This window comes from Martes martes (assembly GCF_963455335.1).
Source record: "Martes martes genome assembly, chromosome: 7".
Taxonomy (NCBI): Eukaryota; Metazoa; Chordata; class Mammalia; order Carnivora; family Mustelidae; genus Martes; species Martes martes.
The window spans coordinates 83,658,147-83,679,278 of NC_137894.1; the positions used below are offsets into that span (position 1 = coordinate 83,658,147).

General features: G+C 34.6%; 1 protein-coding gene across 2 annotated transcripts in view; it reads right to left on the reverse strand.

The window, feature by feature from the left end:
* The window catches only part of RALGAPA1 (Ral GTPase activating protein catalytic subunit alpha 1), a 253,276-nt gene that overhangs the window by 15,940 nt on the left and 216,204 nt on the right, over positions 1-21,132 (reverse strand). For both annotated transcript variants that reach the window (XM_080808120.1, XM_080808119.1), the window contains 2 exons: positions 15,807-15,965; positions 14,057-14,184 (listed from right to left, as the gene is read on the reverse strand). In XM_080808120.1, the coding sequence (XP_080664246.1) occupies positions 14,057-14,184; positions 15,807-15,965 (287 nt within the window). The remainder of the gene's footprint in view (positions 1-14,056; positions 14,185-15,806; positions 15,966-21,132) is intronic.

A 21,132-nucleotide genomic window follows, 5' to 3' on the forward strand; every position in this document is an offset into this window, starting at 1 on the left:
AAGGCTCTCTTGAGAGGGTTTATCCCAGGGCATCATTTATTGAGACTATTTTAGGACAGTATGATCTAGAGGAAGGATACAACAATCATCTGCCAATATTACTTTCAGGAAAGTTAGCAAAATCTGCAAAATGTTTATTCAGCAATAAGCTTTGCCTGGATGGAGAATACAGACAGAGATTTGCTCGGAAAAACAAAGCTGCTGATCTGTAGAGTTGGCACTAGAACCTTGGTCATTTAATAGTCCAGTGCTCTTTCTATATCCAATCTCAATGATTTCAGTTTTGTGTGGAAAAAGAAAAGGCATAGAGACATTTTAGTTAGCTCAGGGATGGCCAGCACAAAGACTGTTAGCTTAAATTTGAAGACCGCCATTTTTGAAAAATGTTTGTTTATATACTAGATATCGTATATAATACAGGAAAAATCCTTGGCATGTTCTAATTAAAAATGACAAAATAAAGCACATTTGGATTTTTAGTTCTAAAAGGCCTTGAAATATCCTCAAATATTCTGAAGCAATGTCATCACACAGGGTCTTGGAGAAATACTGAAAAATAAGAATTTTATGGAGATACAGGATATACGTAGATATATTTTGTAAGTACATCTCAAGGATCACATGGCTGTAAGCAGTAGTAAAGGGTCATGTTTTCTTGAAATATACAGGGCAACTAAGTACCCCATGGCCTAGGCACTCCTCATTTATAAGATGAGAGTAAACTATACTTGCTTACATTATAAAGCAAGATCTAGTAAATTAATACTCCATTTCTTTCCTACAGTAGCTAATTTCTTCAAGACACATGCAGTGTATCTCACATAAAGTAAAAACTTCCCCTAAGTAAATGGAATGAATCTTGGTATTAATATTGTTTATTTGTACTACCTTAATAGAAATTCTTCTGAAAGTCTGCAACAGGTTATAACAAATTATTGTGTATAATTTTTATGATGCATTATACTAATGAAATTCTTTAGTAGTTGCTACTATCTATGCAATGAAGGAAAAGCTGTGATTTGTCAGAGTAGACAAAGCTGGGCTTTAATCCATCCTTTTAACCATACTGCCAAGTCTATATTGTTTTCACTGCGTCTCAATTAGGAGACAGGCAGGACACCTGGTACTTCTTTATCTAAGTCCCATGGGCTGCCAGATGACTCAAAATCCATAACAGGTGCTAAGGCAGTGTGAGGATAGTCCTATTATTGAAAGCTGGAGTTGAATAAAATTTGGACCATATATAATTGCTCATAAATCAGTCAATTACTAAATGAAAACATTAAGTAAAAAGTTGAGAAGCCCAATTCTACCAAAGTTCATGTAAATACATTTAAAAAGATTAACCTTAAATAAATAGGATTAAAAATTTAAACCTCCCTAAAGGTTCTGAAAATCCTTCCTGATTTAATAATCCAATAATCACTGGTGGTTTCTAAAAAGCACTAACATGATTATGAAATATGTATATTCCACTTTCATGAAAATTGTATGAAGGAAAACACCTAAAAGAAAAACCGAGTTACTTAGATTTCAAATTTAATGAAGTTAAAATTTTAGATTCTTATTCTTGGTAAGATGTACTTGAAAATATTATCATTAAGTAATAACAAGACTTTCATAGTTAACAGAACCACAAGTATTAGTATAAGACATTAATAAACATTGGGGGATGACTAAAAACACTTTGTATTGTTCCTTTTCAGAACAAAAATTTCAGTGCATTAAAATTGAGGAAATGAATGTATGTGTTTGAACTAAATACTAAACTTGGATTCTTGCTAGAAGATTGCAAAAAGGAAAAAAAGTAAGTGAAATTTTACAGTGTACAATTACTTATGTGTTATCTCTACCTAAATGTGTACTAACTTAATTAAGATTTTGTTTAAATGCTCTAATTATCAGGAGTACAGAAAAAGTGATTTATTATCATGGTAAGTAGTTACAAAGTACAACAAACTGTCATTTAAGACTGTGTCATAGAATCTATGATAAACAGTATATTGGCTTAAACTAATGCACTATATGCCCCTAGGGAATTATGGGCTTAGAGACTGGACTTTAACATCAAAATCTACCCATTAATCTTGACTTAAATATAATCTATTCTGCAGTAAAAGGAAGAATGGGCATTCAATGAATTACTGTTTTTGAAATACTGCACTGGTGCCCATTTACTAACAGCATTTAAGGGGACATGAGGAGATGGACGACTAGTAAATTTTACAGACTTTTACTATTTCACAAACATGCATTTGATTTTTCACCAACTTAGCAAGACTATCCCATTTAGCAAAATTTATAAATTAACGGACATGTTGCAGAAATTATAATACTGCAATATAATTTAGTCAACTTAGGTTCAGCTGAAATCATCATCTATGGAAATATGCTATAGGGTCAGGATCCTGGGGGCTGAAGTAAGCTGAAGTAGATCATGGTTTCTTTGCATCAGAACCACCAAATACTTGATTAGACCAACCAGAAAAAATGGAAAGGCCAGCAGTAGTGTTTATACAAATACCAATGCTTCATAAAAAGGGAAACATCCCTCATATTTTTAAATATACCTGAAACAGACTTCAAGGAGAGAGAGAGAGAGAGAACCAGAAATGATTGAAATAGTTATCAGCGATTCATTTAAATGATAGATCTGGTATTTAACCCTAAGATTTGAGGACTAGATTATCTACAGTGGATTATTTTAGCACTTGCAATTGTTATGCATAAGATTAATTTACATTTCTATATTAATGTAGCTTGTAGGTATTCAGATATTTGGAAATTCTAAAAAATACACAGTATAAAGGAAATTAAGCCAAATTTGTGTTAAACTTTATCTGATATATGGACTGTGCTGGTTTAAATCCATTTTCCCTTATTCTAAATTAAGATTTTTTATGAAGATTAAAAAAATACATTTTCATCTAAATATAAAAAAAATCATAACATATCAAAACTGACTTTTGCTCTGTTATAATTTGGTGGGTTTAAAATGGATAATGCCATGTTAACAAGGAATTACTACAGGTGGTTGCTTAAATGTATTTATTTGCTTTCTTTTTATAGTAGGTATGTGCTAAATAAAAGTCAACACTCCTATCAAGAGTAAGTAAATGTAGAAACATCAGTTCTACAACAGCTATTTTTGCTCCTTCTCTTTTCTGAACAGCAATTAGTAAAGCAACCCCTTCCCCTCCTCCCTAGTGCTGTCAAGCTGTTCAGAGCAGTTTGCAACTCGACAATGGTACCATTGTGAATGCTCTCTGGGCTTCCTTCCCACAGAGAGTTAAATGGGCAGTTCCTGCTGCCCATGATTGGTGTCCAGTGAAATAATACTCAAGAGCCAGGTTTTATCAGCTTCACGCCAAAGAAGTGAAGCCAGGGAACCCAAGCCTTCATATCATACTGGACCATATGCCAACCCTGATGGCCCCAAAGGTTTATCACTATGAATCAGGATCCATCATGTCCCTTGTGAAATTTCACTTCACATACCTTATGTGAAATGCAAAGCTTCACTAAAAACCAAACCTTCTTTACAATTGGCATGAACAGATGGACGGTAACAGTGGTTTGGCAAGCAAAAGTTAAGATTTAAATAGGCTGTATTCTAGTGTTTGAGAGGAAAAGCAGTTAGAAGAAAATGGGGAGATTTGTGACCCATAGTTTAATTTTAATTCCATTATTGAGTTATTAAAAATTCAATGGCAAAACCCCTTAGGTTTAGTAAAAGGAAAAGAATGGATCAAAAGCACTGCAATTCCTATGTCAAACAAGGTTAAAGACTAATTTCAGCTTTACATCCTTCATTCTTTGCTCTCTGAAATCCACAAATAGCATCTAAATCTACTGCTCTTTTTATATTTAAACAAAGACTAGAATAAAACTTGTACATTATGCAGTAGGTGTAGTGAACGATAATGTGAACATACCAGTGCACCTTCATCACTAATATAAAAAAAAGGGGGGGGTTTAACAGAGGAAAAAAGTCCCTGTTCTATCCCACAGGTGAAAATTTAATGAAGATGGAAGTAGAGAAACTTCATTTTGTTATTTTTAACGACAGTTCAACACCTGATAGAGTTCTCTACCTTCCTTGTACTGCATGCACTATGATATGATCCAACTGTCAAGACTGGCATATGCAGACCATACTGCTGCACTGGATTTGAAAAAACAGGTAAGATGGTGGTAGTGCTTTCTTTTCCTTTGCTATTTTTGCCACAAAGCCAATGTGCTATCAGAATAGGATGGAAAAAAAAATGCCTCATTTATCAGTAACATAAAAAAGCATAATGGTGTGTAAAAGCACAAAAAGGCTTAAAAGTACTTTACAGGAAACATGTAAAGAAGGCTTGTTATGCAAGAATGTGAGTCCATCATAAAACTTAAGATGACGAAAATTTCAAATGCTCTTTTTGAAATGGCAAATGTATATAAATATTATCAAACATTTAGAGAACTCCGTAGTCTTATTGCTAGCTATTACTGTTAACTAGCCTGGAAATTATAGTATAACTAAGTATAAAAAATTATTTAAATAATCTATAGACTAACTCATTTTAGAAAGGCTTTACTATAAAAGGAAAATACATTCAACCTTGCTCTGCTATTCAAGACATAAAAATTATATAAAAGCAAAAGGAAGTGTCACCTTAGAACACTGGCTGTTGTATTATCGGAAGTAACATTACAAAACCAAGTTTATGTTTTGTTTTGTTTTTCTGCTTGACTGCATTATTTGGTTTGGACCTCATCTGCTATTACTCTTTGCTTTGCTTTATATCACGCAATACTGAGGAACTCCTATCTCTTAGCCACGTTACACTTTTATCCCTGGTAAAACGATTCCTAATTTCCTCCTCCCCACTATCCTCTCTCACTGTAATAAAATTAGTCACTTTTACCATCCTACTTTGTAGATATCACTACTGCTGGACTCCTCATCAGAGGACACTTCATTCATTCACTGCTCACTCATTCACCCACCCATCCATCCATCTAGACTGTACCAGACTGTACGCTTTGAAAGCAGTGACTCTTTTTCTATCCCTAGCTTTTCTCTCACAGTGCCTCCCATATAGTAGGTAGTCAAGAAATATGTGGTGAGTAAATGAAAGATCCCAAATTGCTTAGCAACCTTTTTTGGGGGGTAAAGAAATATAAACTTTTTTTTTTTTTACATGAACAAGTTTGGATGCTACTCAACCTCTATTGAGATAGTCACTTTTTTCCCTTTTATAATTACTTATTTCATAAGATTTTATTCCTTTATTTCTGAGAGGATCTTAAACATACTTATTTTAAAGTCATTTTGATGTTGTTCAGTATAGCCTTTTTAAATACTTAAATCTGTCATTGGGGCATTAAGTGTTCTTGGAAGAGAATAAAAATTGAACTTATCTCTGCAATTAATATAATGAAATGGAAGTTGCTCATATACTGAAATCATTTTTGTGAGTTCCCATAGTTTAAATACAGGAAAAGTAGTTATTATCGGTTTTTATTAGTAAAATGATCCTCTCTAGAGAACATTAAAAGATGCCATTTTCAGACATTGGTGCAATTCTATAGGATAAACTTCACTATTATCAAAAATTTATTACATAGCAGAGACCTACATTTATTGCCTTTATATCTTTTTGAAACGACAAAGGCATATTTGCTAGACCAAAACTAACAACTTTAAAGGCATGCAATAAAATATTCCCACAGTGATTATACAGAAATCTCTCAAAATACCAATAACATCATCAATAGGCACATATTGCCATTTTTTTAAAAAAGATTTTTATTACTTATTCAACAGAGAGCTAGAGAGCACAAGTAGGCAGAGCAGCGGGCAGAGGGAGAGGGAGAAGCAGGCTCTGCTCAGTAGAGAGCCTGATGTGGGGCTCGATCCCAGGCCCTGGGATCATGACCTGAGCTGAAAGCAGCCGCTTAACCGACAGAGCCACCCAGGCACCCCATATTGCCATTTTTTTAAAAAGGAAAGCTGAATAAAATAAAACTGATATAAGAATATATTAGCATCACAATAGAAGAGTTGCACATATCCAGGGTTCCTGTTTACACTGTGTGCATACATAAAGTTTAGCAGTAAAATCCAGGCCAGGGGAGGGGGATGTTTAACCATAAGCTTTTAAAACAACACAAAACCCTTCAACAGTGATGCCCATTTCTTCAAAAGAGGAGACTGAAATGCTCCCATTACAGAGCACATTGTTAAGTAAGACAGAATGTTTGTCTGCTTTTAGAGAGGTCCTACCACAACGGTTAATATCAAAGGCACCAAGGCTGCAAGTGTTTCAAAAGCCACAAAGCCTGGATCACTTAGTTGGTGAGACATTTTATTTAAAGAATTCTCTTCTTTTGAAGTATGAATGACCACAATCATAAATCTTGGAGTTTGTAACAAATAACCAATTTGTCCATGAAGTTCTACATACTTTCATTTAGAAAGCATGTAGGAAAGTATGTAGAACAAATGGCACTTAAGATATTGAGGGCTCCTATTGGAATCACTCATGTAGGTGGTGTGAAGGTTCAAGAAGTGAAACTCAGCAGTATGTAGACTCCCACAGCTGCCCCTTTCAGCTCTTCTGGGGCTACCGCCTTCCTGGCTGTTCAGCAGGGAGTGTAAGCCTTCAGGACTATAACCACTGCTGCCTCCATCCTTGGGGAGTGGGGGTGGGGGACATTAAATTGTACTCCTCTTAAGACAACATCTGGCATTTCAAGACACAAGTGTCTTTGGCTCACTTTTCTCCTTGATAGATCCTGCCTGCCCCTCTGCCCCACAAGAAGGGGAGGGGGAAACCTCATTGACTATTGATCTTTGAAAGTTATTTTCATTAAACTGTAATGCCCTCTAATAAAAAAAATATAAGAATCAGGGGCGCCTGGGTGGCTCGGTGGGTTAAAGCCTCTGTCTTCGACTCGGGTCATGATCCCAGGGTCCTGGGACAGAGCCCCACATGGGGCTCTCTGCTCAGCGGGGAGCCTGCTTCCTCCTCTGCCTACTTATGATCTCTGTCAAATAAACGGATAAAATCTTTTAAAAAAATATAATTAATCAGTCAAAATACAACACCCTTGTGTATATGCTATTTTGGCTTGTTCATGTATCAGAGGCAGTTTCTACTGTTCTTAGGTTTCCTTTTCTTACCTATCCAGCATGTTCTTACAGTTGTAGCCTAGACTAATACAAACCACCAAATATTACAATAATGAACAACTTATTTTTAAAAGTACATGGGGAAATGAATAGAAATTTTCTGTTAAAGAAAAAATTAACAGTTCATCCATCCACCCATGAATCCATCTACCCTAACCTGTACTATTACAACAAATTGCCAGCCACTTATTGCTGTGCTAGAAGTTACCAGGATTAGTTAGACTTATTAATATGTGCATACACATTAAGTCCTATAACAAAATGTTATAAGGCAGTGTGTTGCTAGTGAAGGAAAACTTCTTTCTTTCTTCTTTTTTTTTTTTTTAACAATGTTTGGGTCATGCAGAATGAGTATATTACATGGAAGATAGTAGAGAAAGGCATTCATGGGGCAAAAACATAAAAAGAGAAGGGCATTCAGGGATGATCTATATGGTCTAGCTAGACAGGGTGTCCTGGGTGTTAGTGTGGTAGGACATAAGAGTAAGGATGGGAGGAGGCAGAGCTGGAAGGAGTACAGGTATGTACAGTAAGAGATATGAGGTTGGGAGGGTTAAGCTAATAAGTACTGCTTGCATGTAGTCAAAGAATTCACATAACAATTTCAATACAGTCAAGAGCCAGCACAAATCTTTTCATACACTTATATATACTTATATTTGTGTCTTAGAGGAATATTTCTAGTGTACAGCATGATAATACCATCAAGTATCAGATAACTATCACTTTCTGAGCTCCTGCTACATGACAGGCTACTTAGTGCTTCATGTAGATAATTTAATCCTTACAGCTGTCTTGAGTTTGGTATTCTTTTTAAAACAAAACTTAAGTGGTTCTAGACTTTGAAACCTGGGCTGATGTGCCAATCAGCTTCCACATTTTAAAATCTAATTTATAAATTAAGGACAGTCCATATTTATGAATATTATCTTCTGAAGAAATAATCTTCAAAAGACAGTATACAGGGGCGCCTGGGGGTTCAGTGGGTTAAAGCCTTTGCCTTCGGCTCAGGTCATGGTCTCAGGGTCCTGGGATCGAGCCCCACATCAGGCTCTCTGCTCAGCGGGGAGCCTGCTTCCCCCTCTCTCTTGCCTGCCTCTCTGCCTACTTGTGATCTCACTCTCTCTGTCAAATAAATAAATAAAATCCTTTAAAAAAAAAGTATACATGAAATTATGTAGTTTCTCAATAAACTCACTTTCTTCTAACACAAAATGGCAGCAATATTGATGGACCTCCCTAAGAGGTTTTATAATGTTCTATCATAATGAATGGCAAACTACATTAGTGGAGCCAATCAATTACATTTCATTTCATTTTGGCTCTCATACTTTTGCAACAAGTTCTTTACATCTGAGTAGCAGAACTGCATGGATAACAAACTGTGACTAATTGAAGAATGATCATTGACTTCTGGTAATTTGCCTGATAAAGTTAAACAGAAACCCAATTCTGGCATTTACAAAAAGGTCAAATCTAAACAGATTAGAACAAAATCAAATAATATTGGTTTGGTAGGAAAGAATATTAAACCTAGAAAGTATGTGTTTTTTAAAGATGCCATTTAATTTTATAATATCTGCATAGTGTGTATTTCAAAATATCACATATATATTATATACATACATACAAAGCCCCTAAATATAAATTACAAGAATTGTAACAGACATGCTACATTCCATGTGCTAAAATCTCACCCTCTGAGGCCCAGATTTTCTATGCATTCTTCCTTTGTTTTCTTACTCTCAAAGTAATAATTTCTTCCTTAGAACTCCCGCATTTTATCTATAACCCTACTATGTCATATTTTATAATTATTAATTTATATATTATTCTCTCCCCTATTATAAGTTTATTGGAGAAAAAATTATCATCTATAGCTGCCCCTTGAAAAACAGGGAGGCTGGGGTGCTAACACTCCATGCAGCCCCCAAATCTTTTAACTCTCCCAAAACTTAACTACTAATAGCTTACTGCTGATCAGAGCTTTACTGATAAGTTAACACATATTTTGTATGTTACATGCATTTCATACTATATTCTTAAACCTGTGCAGTTCAAACCTATGTTGTTCTAGGCTAGGCTATGATTTATCTCTACATGTTTCTCAAATCTTTACTACTATCATAAAAAGTGATCAGGAAATAATTTGATAGAATAACATACAGTTCTATTTCTTGAGCTGGAGGTAAACTTAGTTATTCACCATATACTACATTTAGAATTTATGTTCTTGTTTCAAATTATATTTTACAGTAAGAAAGCTTAAAAAGAAAAATTTAAGAAAAATGGGATATGTGAGACAGTTAATTTTATCACTTGACTAGGTAATGGTATCCAATTTTTGGTTAAACACCAGTCTTGGCATTGTTGTGAAGGTATTTTTTCAGATGTGATTACCATTTAAAACAAGAGACTTTGAGTATGCTCTATAATGTATGTGGGTGGACCTCAACCAATCAGTTGAAGGCCTTAAGAGAAAAGACCAAAGTCCCCATGGAAGGAAGGAATTCTACCTCCAGATGCCTTCTGACTCAGATTACAATATCAACTCTAAGAACTCCTGGAGAATTCAGACTTGCCAGTCCCCACAACTGTGTGAGCTAATTCCTTAAAATTAATCTCTCTCTCTTTATGTATATATGTACCTACATTCTATTGATTCTGTTTCTCTGAGAACCCTAATACAACAAGATTATATGCTATTAACTTCTGAAAATTTCTTTGCATAATAAATCTGTTAAAAAAGAAACTGTACATACATAGCATCATATTTAACATTTGTACATAGTTGAAATATCTTTAGGATCCTAAAAAAGAATTGCTTTTAAATGTTTATTTACGGTATAGTATAATGATAGCTATGATCATGAAATTAATACTATGACATTATTATTCCCACTGCAAAAAAAAAAAAGCCAAAAAAAAATTAAAACAACAACAAAACAACCCAACTCCAACACATACACACGCATGCACACACACACATTCAACAGGTAACTAACAAATGATGGCTAAGATCAACCTGAAATACCCTCAGGTCCAAAGGTTACCCAGAATCTACCTATTCTTCCTCCCCAGCATTGCATTTCAATTCTAATTGCATGATCAAACCAACAAATTGAGCTCAAGACCAAAAAAAGAAAAAGAAAAAAAAAAAAACAAAACAAAAAACACCCCACCTAGCTGACAAAGACCAAGGTTGCAAGAAAATGCTTTTCAAGTACAAGTAACGCAAGAAATGACAAGTGAAGTGAAGGAGAGGTTTCAAAGCTTGAAAGACAGTCATCAATGCTGACAGATTACTGTAATTCTGGCTGCCAGCATGATCGATTTGGACAGCATATGACAATCAATATTGTCCTCATTTAGTGAACAACATTAGATTCATAGTTACAGAAGATGTTCCCAGGATAAAATTTAAACTGTATTTAATGATCATAAATAGCACAATTTATGCTGTGGAATCTTAGTGGGTACTTTTATTAGGCATAAAATAACTAACACAGCAGTACAATTATCCAAATATAAGTGAGTTTATTAGATATTCTTTTATCCCTTTATTTCTCTTATGAGGATAAAGTAGTAACTGGTGGTTTTCAAAGCCTACTTCTATTTCAATTTCTGTTGTAATTTCTGTTAAGTTCTATTGATCTGTTTTAGAACACATGATTTTGTTCCTTAATGAGAACTTACCTGGATTTTTCAAAAACATACATTTTAAAATTTAATATATTTCTGAGATATGTATTATTTAAAATTCAAAGGCGTCTATATTTCAGTATCTTAAAAACACCTAGTTGTAAATTAGTATATAAGGTTGCATTTAAAAATCGAGTAATCTACTTGTATGAAATCACTTCCCTGGACATTTAGAATTAATATAGAACTTTGTGAATCCTTGTAAAAGATGAATATATATTCCTCAGATGAGCAAAGGTTAGGAGCATCTTTATTATATCCTTAAATAGTATGGGGAAATAATTTCCATATAGGTTCTAAATTTAAGCTATCAAGTCAAGAAAATTTTCTTTAAGCTGTCTGATTTTGTGTTTTTATTCTGAGTGTTCTAGAAGTGGTTCTGCTGATGGAAATTGCTCATATTTGCTGTGTAAATAAAGTGTTCATGTTTACTCTTTCAATCTGAAATTATCTTTCATCTTAGAAATTTTCTCCAATGTGGTATCTATTAATGTCTCAGCAAGATGAGCTAACTATTAAAAAACTTCAAGAAACAGGCCTGAAAAATCCAATCCAATCAATTAACCTACCAACCAACCAAACATAAAAACCCAATTAGGCAATTCCTTGGTGTTGGGTACCGTTGTTTTACTATTGACTGTAATCTTTACAGATAACAGAATTCATTGCTGCGCAAAATAATGTATCCTATTTCATTTACTAAGCACATCCAAATTCATTACCTCATTTAATCTTCACAATAATTCTGAGATGAGTATTATCTTTTTTTTGCAGACAAAGAAAGTGAGGTTTAGAAATTCTGTGACTAGACCAAGATCACAAGGCAGAGCCCGAGTTAAAATCAGTATTTTTTTAACCGCAACTCCAGCCACCATACCTCTAAGACAACATGCAAATCTGAAATAGTTCTCAAGAGTATGAATTTAGGTGCAGGAAAAAGAAATTAAGCCATAGCCCCAATAAATTAAATTTTGCATTTTCAACTACTTGGTAAGGTATGCATCTTAAATGTTTGTACTATGGGTCAGAAATAGTTCCTGTTTGCTCAAAAAATTGAATTCCTGTTTTATGACACAAGAGGCAAACAAGAGTTTTATACACAGTCTAATCTCTCTCATCACTTTTCCAAAGAAATGGCAGAGGACACTAACCTTAGGGATGAACATCAGGATCAGGCAAACTGTAAGGAGGCAAAGGTCAGAAAGAAGACAACCTCAGAAGAGCTGACAATGTGGACAAAATTAATTTACGGGTAATAATATATATATTCCTTGAAGGATTAGCTACCTTTCTAGAGATATTCAGGAAATAATAAACCAAATCATTACATTTCACAATGACCACTTCAAATCTGAACTTTCAACTGAACGGTAAGTGAAGATATAACCGTCACAAATAAGAAATGCTACATAAATGTCATTAAGCTTAATCAATGTACGATGTCATGATCTACCTATAGTTCCATTTCACAGTGTCAGAGTACATGAGAAATTACATAGGAATCAGATTAAGTCAATTTTCATCAAAAGAAGTGAATGTATGTGGCAGACTTACGATAAATCCATTTCATGTGGAACAGAACATAGGATAGTTTAAAAGCCTTCCTTGTAAAGCTTAACAACTTATTAAGTAAAAGTAAAAAAACTGAAATGTTTTTAATCATATAGAAAAGGTACAAGGAAATGCAAATTCATTTTAGAAAGGAATATCAGAAAACAAAATTTAAAACTGTATATATATTGGGGCGCCTGGGTGGCTCAGTGGGTTAAAACCTCTGCCTTCGGCTCAGGTCATGATCTCAGGGTCCTGGGATCAAGCCCCGCATCGGGCTCTCTGTTCGGCAGGGAGCCTGCTTCCTCCTCTCTCTCTCTGCCTGCCTCTCTGCCTACTTGTGATCTCTCTCTCTCTGTCAAATAAATAAAATCTTTAAAAAAAAAAAACAAAACAAAACTGTGTGTGTGTGTGTGAATATATGTGTGTGTGTGTGTGTGTGTGTGTGTGTACACACACATATATATATATGCACCAGGCATTGCTCTAAGAGTTTTATACATATTGACTCCTTCAGTTCTCATAACACAATGAGCTAGATGTTATCCTTCTCATTTATAGATATGGAAACTGAGGCTCAGAGAGGTTAAATAATGTGCCCAAGGCCAGATAGCCAAGGAAGTGATGACCAGCATCTGAGTCCAGAAATCTGGCTCCGGAAGCCATGTTTTTTTTTTTTTTTTTAAGATTTTATTTATTTATTTGACAGAGATCACAAGTAGGCAGAGAGGCAGGCAGAGAGAGAGAGGAGAAAGCGGGCTCTCCATGGAGCAGAGAGCCCGATGTGGGGCTCGATCCCAGGACCCTGGGATCATGACCTGAGCCGAAGGCGGAGGCTTTAACCCACTGAGCCACCCAGGCGCCCCCGGAAGCCATGTTTTTAAACACTCCATGTCCTCTCATACTTCCACATCTTTGTTTATCTTGTTCCCTCTGCCTGGAATGCTCTTCTCAATCTCATCCACCTGATTAACTCTATTCATCATCTTTCAATATTCAATCCTCACATTTCTCATAAGTGTTTCCTGACACCACTACCCCTTCCAGCTGAGAGGCTGCTTGTCTTTATACATCCAGAACACTGTATGTAACTCTGTTACAACACATGCACTAAAACAGCATATTTCCTCAACTAGACTGAATACTTAATGATTACTATTTTGGTTATTTTTATACATCTACAGTGTCAGAGTACCAGCAATACTCTAGAGTATTAGAGTACCATAATGGGGCCCTAATTAATTAACGAAAAGATAAGTACTGACTGGTAGTATATAAAAGAGGGGTGCCTGGGTGGCTCAGTGGGTTAAACCTCTGCCTTCAGCTCAGGTCATGATCCCAGCATCCTGGGATTGAGCCCTGCATCGAGCCCTCTGCTCAGTCTCTCTCTCTCTGCCTGCCTCTCCTCTCTGCCTACTTGTGATCTCTCTGTTGGATGAATAAATAAAATCTTAAAAAAAAAAAAAAAAGAAAACACATCACTCAAATATCATAAATTGCTCAAACACTGGGGAGGAACTCTACCATATATCAATAAACAGAAATTCACCTAACACATAAGAAATACTTACCTTGGAAAATAGACATGTATTAGAGTAGAAACGATACTGTTAAAAAGGATACAAGTTTTGATACAATGGAATCAGAGATTTCAGAGCGCGGCTTGCGTTTATAGCTGTTGCTCGAACCATAATGGGTAGGACCTTTCCATTCACAATAGCACCATCAAAAAGTGGACCAAAGAAGGGAACCTAATTGAGAATTTAAAACATAATTTTATACTCATATTGGAGAAAAGTTTTAAGAACAACCAAGACATTGCACACAAAAATGCTTCTACTTCCTCTTTAGTTCTTTCTTCGGGAGAAATAGTATCCAAATTCAATTTTTTTCCATGATTAACACCAGGATAATAAAAAAAAATTCCGAAGGTCTACAGGGTTTACCATTCAAAAGAACTGTGCTTCATTTAACTAACTCATATTCCCTGACAGTTTTCAAATTTCTGTACCCTCAATTGTACACAAAAATCCAACACTGGAAATAAATTTCTTTTCCTCCATTGAGTAAACACAGTGAAGATAATACATCCTTATAGGCAGCAAGTTCTTCATTATTTTTATGTGATACCAGCTTTACTACAGAACTTAAAAGACTTTTATTACATGGTTTATTAGGAAAAAAAATTTAAGTTTTGGTAATTGGTCAATTTTATCAGGTGATTGATAGTTTCAAAGTTATTCTGTTTGAATATGGTTGGTACAAATGACAGCTGAAGGCAAGGATATGAGCTGTGGATAATATAGTAAATATTTTAAAAAATATGGCTTTGTGGCCATATGTTGTCCCTGATGCATATTCTTCTTTGATTTTTTATTTTTTTAAAAGATTATTTGAGAGAGAGCAAGCAGAGCCAACGAGAGAGAACATGAGTAGGTGGCAGGGCGGGGGAAGGTGAGGGGAGGTGGGGGTGGGGTGTGGATGTGGGGGGGTCATCAAGCCCAGAACCCTGGGATCATGACCTGAGTGGAAAGCAGATGCTTAACTGACCCTCCTCTTTGATTTTTTTAAAAAAGAAAAACCTGGTGGGGGAGGGGGTGGGAATGGACACTGAAAACAAAACAAAACAAACACAAAAAAAGAAAGAAAAAAGAAAAACCCATTAAAAATGTAAGAACCATTAGTAGTTTGCAGACTGTATAAAAATAGGAAGTAGGCCATAGTTTGCTGACCTCTGATTTAGATAAATCCTAAAAAAATCTGGCTGTAAGCTTAAATTCCCACCTGGGAAAATTAGTCTTATTCAAGGAATTCTAAAGATTCATGATCAACTGTTAAAAAAAAGGTTTTCTTAAATTTAAAAACATTCAATTAAAAAAGTAAGAAAGATACCAAAACACTACCACTCTTTTTAAATTATTTTGAAAGAAAATACTTCTGCAAGTGTATTTCAGCCCTATGGTATAAGAGATCCAACTGGAACTTTTTTTTTTTTTTTGGACTTTGTAGAACTTTCCTTTATTAAGGTACATGACTAAATAATCGTGTAATCCTTAGTAAGCTACATTAACTAAAAATACAGAATGATTACTTCTTCTTGTGTCTTTTCAGAAAGTATAATCATCCTCTTAATAAAAGGTAATCCTTTTGTGACTTTGGTAGAAAGAACTTCCACTCTGGCACTCCCATTTGAACATAGTTTCTTTCTATTTTTCCAGTTTCAGCTCCTTCTGAACCCTCTGTGAGTCTGTGTCTCACTTCCCCCTGTTTTCACAGCCTGATATGCCTAGTCTAATCCTTCTGAAAGAAGAAACTCACAAACCCACACAGAGCTCAAAATATATTATTAAAATGTAACATAAGGAGTTCTTACCTCTGGTTTTTTCATTATCTGAATACTGAACATGTGATTTTTCATTGGATATATTACAATAAGAACATCACCAAATTCTGTAGGAATAATTCCTCTCCTGTAATCTCTAGTATGCTCCGACCAAACAATGTGGACTTCGTCATTTCCCAAATGTCTCAACTGGAAAACCAAGAAAATAGTTCATAGTGCTTTAGAAAAAAGCATATAGCTCCTCACAGAACAACTGACAATATGCTATACTATACTATAAAAAGATTAAAAGGTAAAGAAATTAAAAAATGTAAATTTCATTTGATCATTTTTCACAATGCATGAAACACAAACACTCAAAACATGAGGAGATGCTACAAGAGACCAGAAAATTTTCAGCTGTCAACAGTTAGTGGGAAGTAGAGAACTTAGAAAAAAAATTCACATACAGCCCAAGTTCTCTTCTTAACTAGCAACTATACTAGTTTCCCACTACCAAACCTTTTACAAGATTGTTTAAATGTTTTTAAAAAGTGAGCGATATAAGATTCTTCTCCTTTTTTTCTGACCATTCTCTTAAAGGGCTAATGAGCAGTAAAGTTGCATTAAGAAGGCAACAGGAAGAGAAGGAAAAGAAATAGATAATTTGTAAGTTGGGTAAATAACCTATTAAGTAAGAGAAGGTTACTGTATTTGGTTCAACATTTTTCCAGGGTTTCTTTGCCTGTGGAATGTTGTATATGAAATTCTTCCAAACAGACTTCTTGAAATGTGTTAGACTCTCAAGATGTTGTTTAAATATTTGTAGTGCTTACAAAGGAGCTTTTGGCAATCAGAGAGTTAACATTATAATGCTTAAAATTATAAAAAAGCAAAACATCCAAAAGTTGAATTTCCAAGTTATAAGAAAAAATAAACTTAATACCCTTTAGTCTTGAGTTTTCTTCATAGAGATCATCGTATAAACATGTATTTTAATATAAAATTTGGTTATCTTAATTGATTCTGTCACCGCAAACACTTGAGTCCATTTTTGGTACATATCTCACATAAGCTTTTCTATTACTTTCAGATAAATGGACATACTGTGTGACATGCTGAAGGTTTAGAAGGTTTGGAAGAGAGAACTAGGATAAGTGTCATCAATAGTTTTTGATGAGCTAACACAAGCAATTTCTGTTTTTGAATATGCAATCTACTTGGCTTCAAGACCACAGAGCAGGAAAAAAGTTAAATGTGTGATTTCAACGAACAAAAAAGAAGTTAGGTCTAATTAATAAAAGGTGCTCTCTTCTGTTACCCTTAGCCCTGGAGTTTTTTTGTTTTTAAGTAAGTTCTATGCCCAGTGTGGGGCTTGAACTCATGACCCAGAGATCAAGACTTACTACCAAATGAGCCCGCCATGCGCCCCATAACCCTGGAGTTCTTAACTTGGGTTCAAGGGGTCTGTGAATATTTTAAAATTACATGTAAAATTTCGTGTATTTTTCTGAGGAGAGAGTCTATCAAATAGAAGTATGGAACACAAAAAAACCCAAGAACCAGTGTTCTAGTGGTTTTTAAAGTCCCTAACAGCAGTCTATCTAGAAAATCCTAATTACTATGAATATCATTGATGGATCTGAAAATACAAGACAAGTCCCTGAACTTTAACATTTGTATTCCTAAGCAAGAAATGCCCCTCAAACACTTATAACAGTACCCAGGCTGAATCGATAGACCAGAATCTATTATTTAAGAAATATAGTATAAAAATATTTATTTTCTTTTAAGGACACTTTTTTTAGACTTAAGTACATTAAAATTTTTTGATTTTTGGAAACCATAAACATACTTATTGCTCTAAATGTATGATGGTAAACCTAACCATCAAAATATTGTTTAAGTTGTAATTCTCATTATTTATACCACACCACACATATGTGTGGACACACACACCCGCTGAACAATATAAATTTAGTACTTGGGCTTTGTGACATTTTTAAAAACCAAACAGATTACACAACTTAGAAAAGCCATGGCTCTATAATTTCATTTTTTAATCAAAATACTTTAAAAATATCCTTCCTATACAGCCATCCCCATGTGTCAGCTTCCCTAATAGGTTTATGTTAACTGAATACAAAAGAAATGTGAAATAAATTTAACCAGGAGGGATGATCCAATCTAATTTTGATACATTAATGTCATATGCTGTACATGTTACAATAGCCGCCAGATCTAATACTAAGCTCCAGGCTATACTGAGATTTCCAAATGGCAGATTGTTCTAAGTGATATCAAGTATAATTGAAGTAATAAACGATAGTAAAAGCTGAGCACACTGTCAGGAAGAATTTAAGTATTTACTTTTTAAAATTAAATGAGTTAGGTTAGGAAAGACAAGACAACTGAAATAATGCAGGTCTCAATTTACAGAAAATTCCTTTTATTTATCTGCTGCATTAACCCTTGAACTCTTGCCAAAGCTATCTATAATTTCTAGTGCCCACTTATCTAAAGAAATGGGAGAAAAGGGCAACTAAAGTTTTATCATATAACCAAAGCTTGTCTTCAGATATCTACCACAGAGTCTTAAAAGTCTGTTATAGAAGTTTAATGGAAAAAAACACTATATTTTTTACTAAGACACTGTAATCAAGATATTTGTGACAAAGAACCACGCATATAACAATGTCATTCTAAACATGTTCAAGCATTCTGAGGGGAAAGCTTCAAGAACATCCTTATCATTTTTTAAAGAGTAATTATGTTGTCATGATTAGGCATGTTTTTGTATCTTTAGGTCTTTAAAACCTGCAACACAATAAATGAAAATTGAGAAATTGCTAATTGCTATATATATCTCATAAATTTTTGAAAGATTACTGAATGAATTTTGAGTATTAACAGTTAAGAGAAATTTCAGAAGTACGTTTGACATATTTAACACAATATAATATTTCATGTTTATTCCTTATCTCTTACGGACTTACAAGATTGTGTCCTGTGTATACTCTCCAGGTTTTGCTATACTCCAAGACCTCTCAAGGAGTTCCTACCTACATGTTTTTGTACCCAGATACCAATCACTTATTTTTTTCTTTTAAGATCTTATTTATTTATTTGACAGAGAGAGACACAGTGAGAGAGGGAGAAGTGGGCTTTCCGCTGAGCAGGGAGCCTGATGTGGGGCTTGATCCCAGGTCCTGGGATCATGACCTGAGCAGAAGGCAGATGCTTCACAACTGAGCCACCCAGGCACCAGACCAATCACTTCATAAACAGAGTACAAGACTTCTGTACATGGGATGAATCTGCTAAAATGACTGGCAACCGAATGATTCTTCCAAATTCACTTCAAATGCTGCTGAAATAATCTTATTTCAGGGTATAAAATATAGGCTGCAGATTATCATTATCAATTCATGAAGATGAAGTACTTAATGAAATTCAACATCTATAAAATTGAAGTCCTCAATACATTATAGAGTATCAGCATTGGAAGAGACCCTAAAGCTCTGATTTCCCACCCAATACACAACTCCCACTGCAATATCCCTGACAAGTTAATCCTGCCTCTGTCTGAATACTTCCAGGGTTGGGATCTTTACACCTTCATGAGTCAGCGCATTCATTTTTAAAGAGCTACAGTCATTAGAACATTCTTTATACTAAGCTAAAATTTGCTTCCTGAAGCTAGTTCTTCTAAAATGAGCCTTACCAAATAAACCCAGTCTATATTCTATATACTACCTTTTCAGATATTTGAAGATTGACCCAATATGTATCTCAACTTTTCTTTTCCATGTTAAATTTGTCTTTAGAGTTCCTCCTCTTATAGCTTACAAATCTATTCCTTATCTTGGATTATTACCTCAGTTTACCGATGTTTCTTATTAAATTGTGGTGTTTGGAATTGAACACATTAATTAATATATGCTCTAATACAATCAGCTCATAGTGGGACCACTTCCTCTGTTAACTAAATTATTTCCTGCATTTTTATAAAGTTGGCTCAAATGGAAGTAGTAGTCAATTCAAACCCTTAAGTCTTGTTCTTACAAAGTTCTAAGCAGGTAAAACTGACTGCTAGATCTAAAGGGAGAGTTTCATATTTATTCTTATTAAATTTTACCTTGCCAAGTTCAGATTATATTTAACCTATCAAAGTCTTTTTTATAGCCTGATTCTGCTATTCAGTGCATTGGCTCTCTCTGACCCAGATTTGGGTTATCCTTAAATTCAATGTCCTGTGTCTTCATTTAGGTTGTAGATAAAAATGTCAAGTGGGACAAGTCTGGGTAACGGCCTTATAGCAAGTCATTACAAATGTTCCTCCTGGTTAAAATAATATCCAACATTTATTAAATTCTTAACTATTCTAAGTGCTTTGGCATAACTTAGTTTTAACAACATGCTACAAAGTAAGTATAATTGTTATTACCCCTATTTTTATAGATGAGGAATTGAAACTTAAAAAGATAAATTCATTTGCCTAATGTCACATGACTAGTAAGTGGCAGTCAGAACTAAAACCAAGGCAGTCTAATTCCAGAAACCATACTTTAACCACCTCCCTATATGCCTTTCATTAGTAATTTGTCTCCAGAAGTGATTATACAACCAGTTATGAACATACTTACTAAACTATTATTAAGACCACATTTCTTCGGCTTGTTCACAACAAACAACTTAGCTAAATGCTTTATACTGTCAATGGCCTTCCCTGATCTGGTAATCCTATTAAAACAAATTCAGTTACTTTGATGTGATTTGTTTTGGTGAACTCATGGTGGCTCCTAGTGATCACTACTTCATTACCTAAGTGCTCACAAACCATCTGTTTAATAATCCTATTTTATTAGGCATTGACATGGAGCTCATGAATGTTAATTTTGGTAGTTAATGGACTACTTGATGTCCTTTTGTGAAAATCAGATGTTTGCCTATCTTAAGACAACAAAATGTTTTCATTTTCCATGATTATTTCAGAGATTACATTCAATTTTAGATTTCCTCAATGCCATGAAATATCATTCATCTGGAACTGGAAACTAGATTTCATGCAAAGTAACTGTATCATCTTTCACAAAATCAGCTTACCCTGTGACTTCCCTACCTCTATTGAAAGTACCTAACAACTAATTATAATTACTCAGGGTCAAAATCTGGAAGTCTTCAATTTCTGTTTTCCTTACTGTATCAAGCTCTTCATTTTTTTTTTAAACATTAGATTCCTTTTTTGTACTTTCCTTCCTATTTCATATACTGTTGTCCTAGATCATATGTTAGTCATCCTGCATACCTGAACAGTCCATGAGTTCTTAAAAAGCTTCTCCCCTACCATCTACTTTTCTTCATACATTAGCAAATA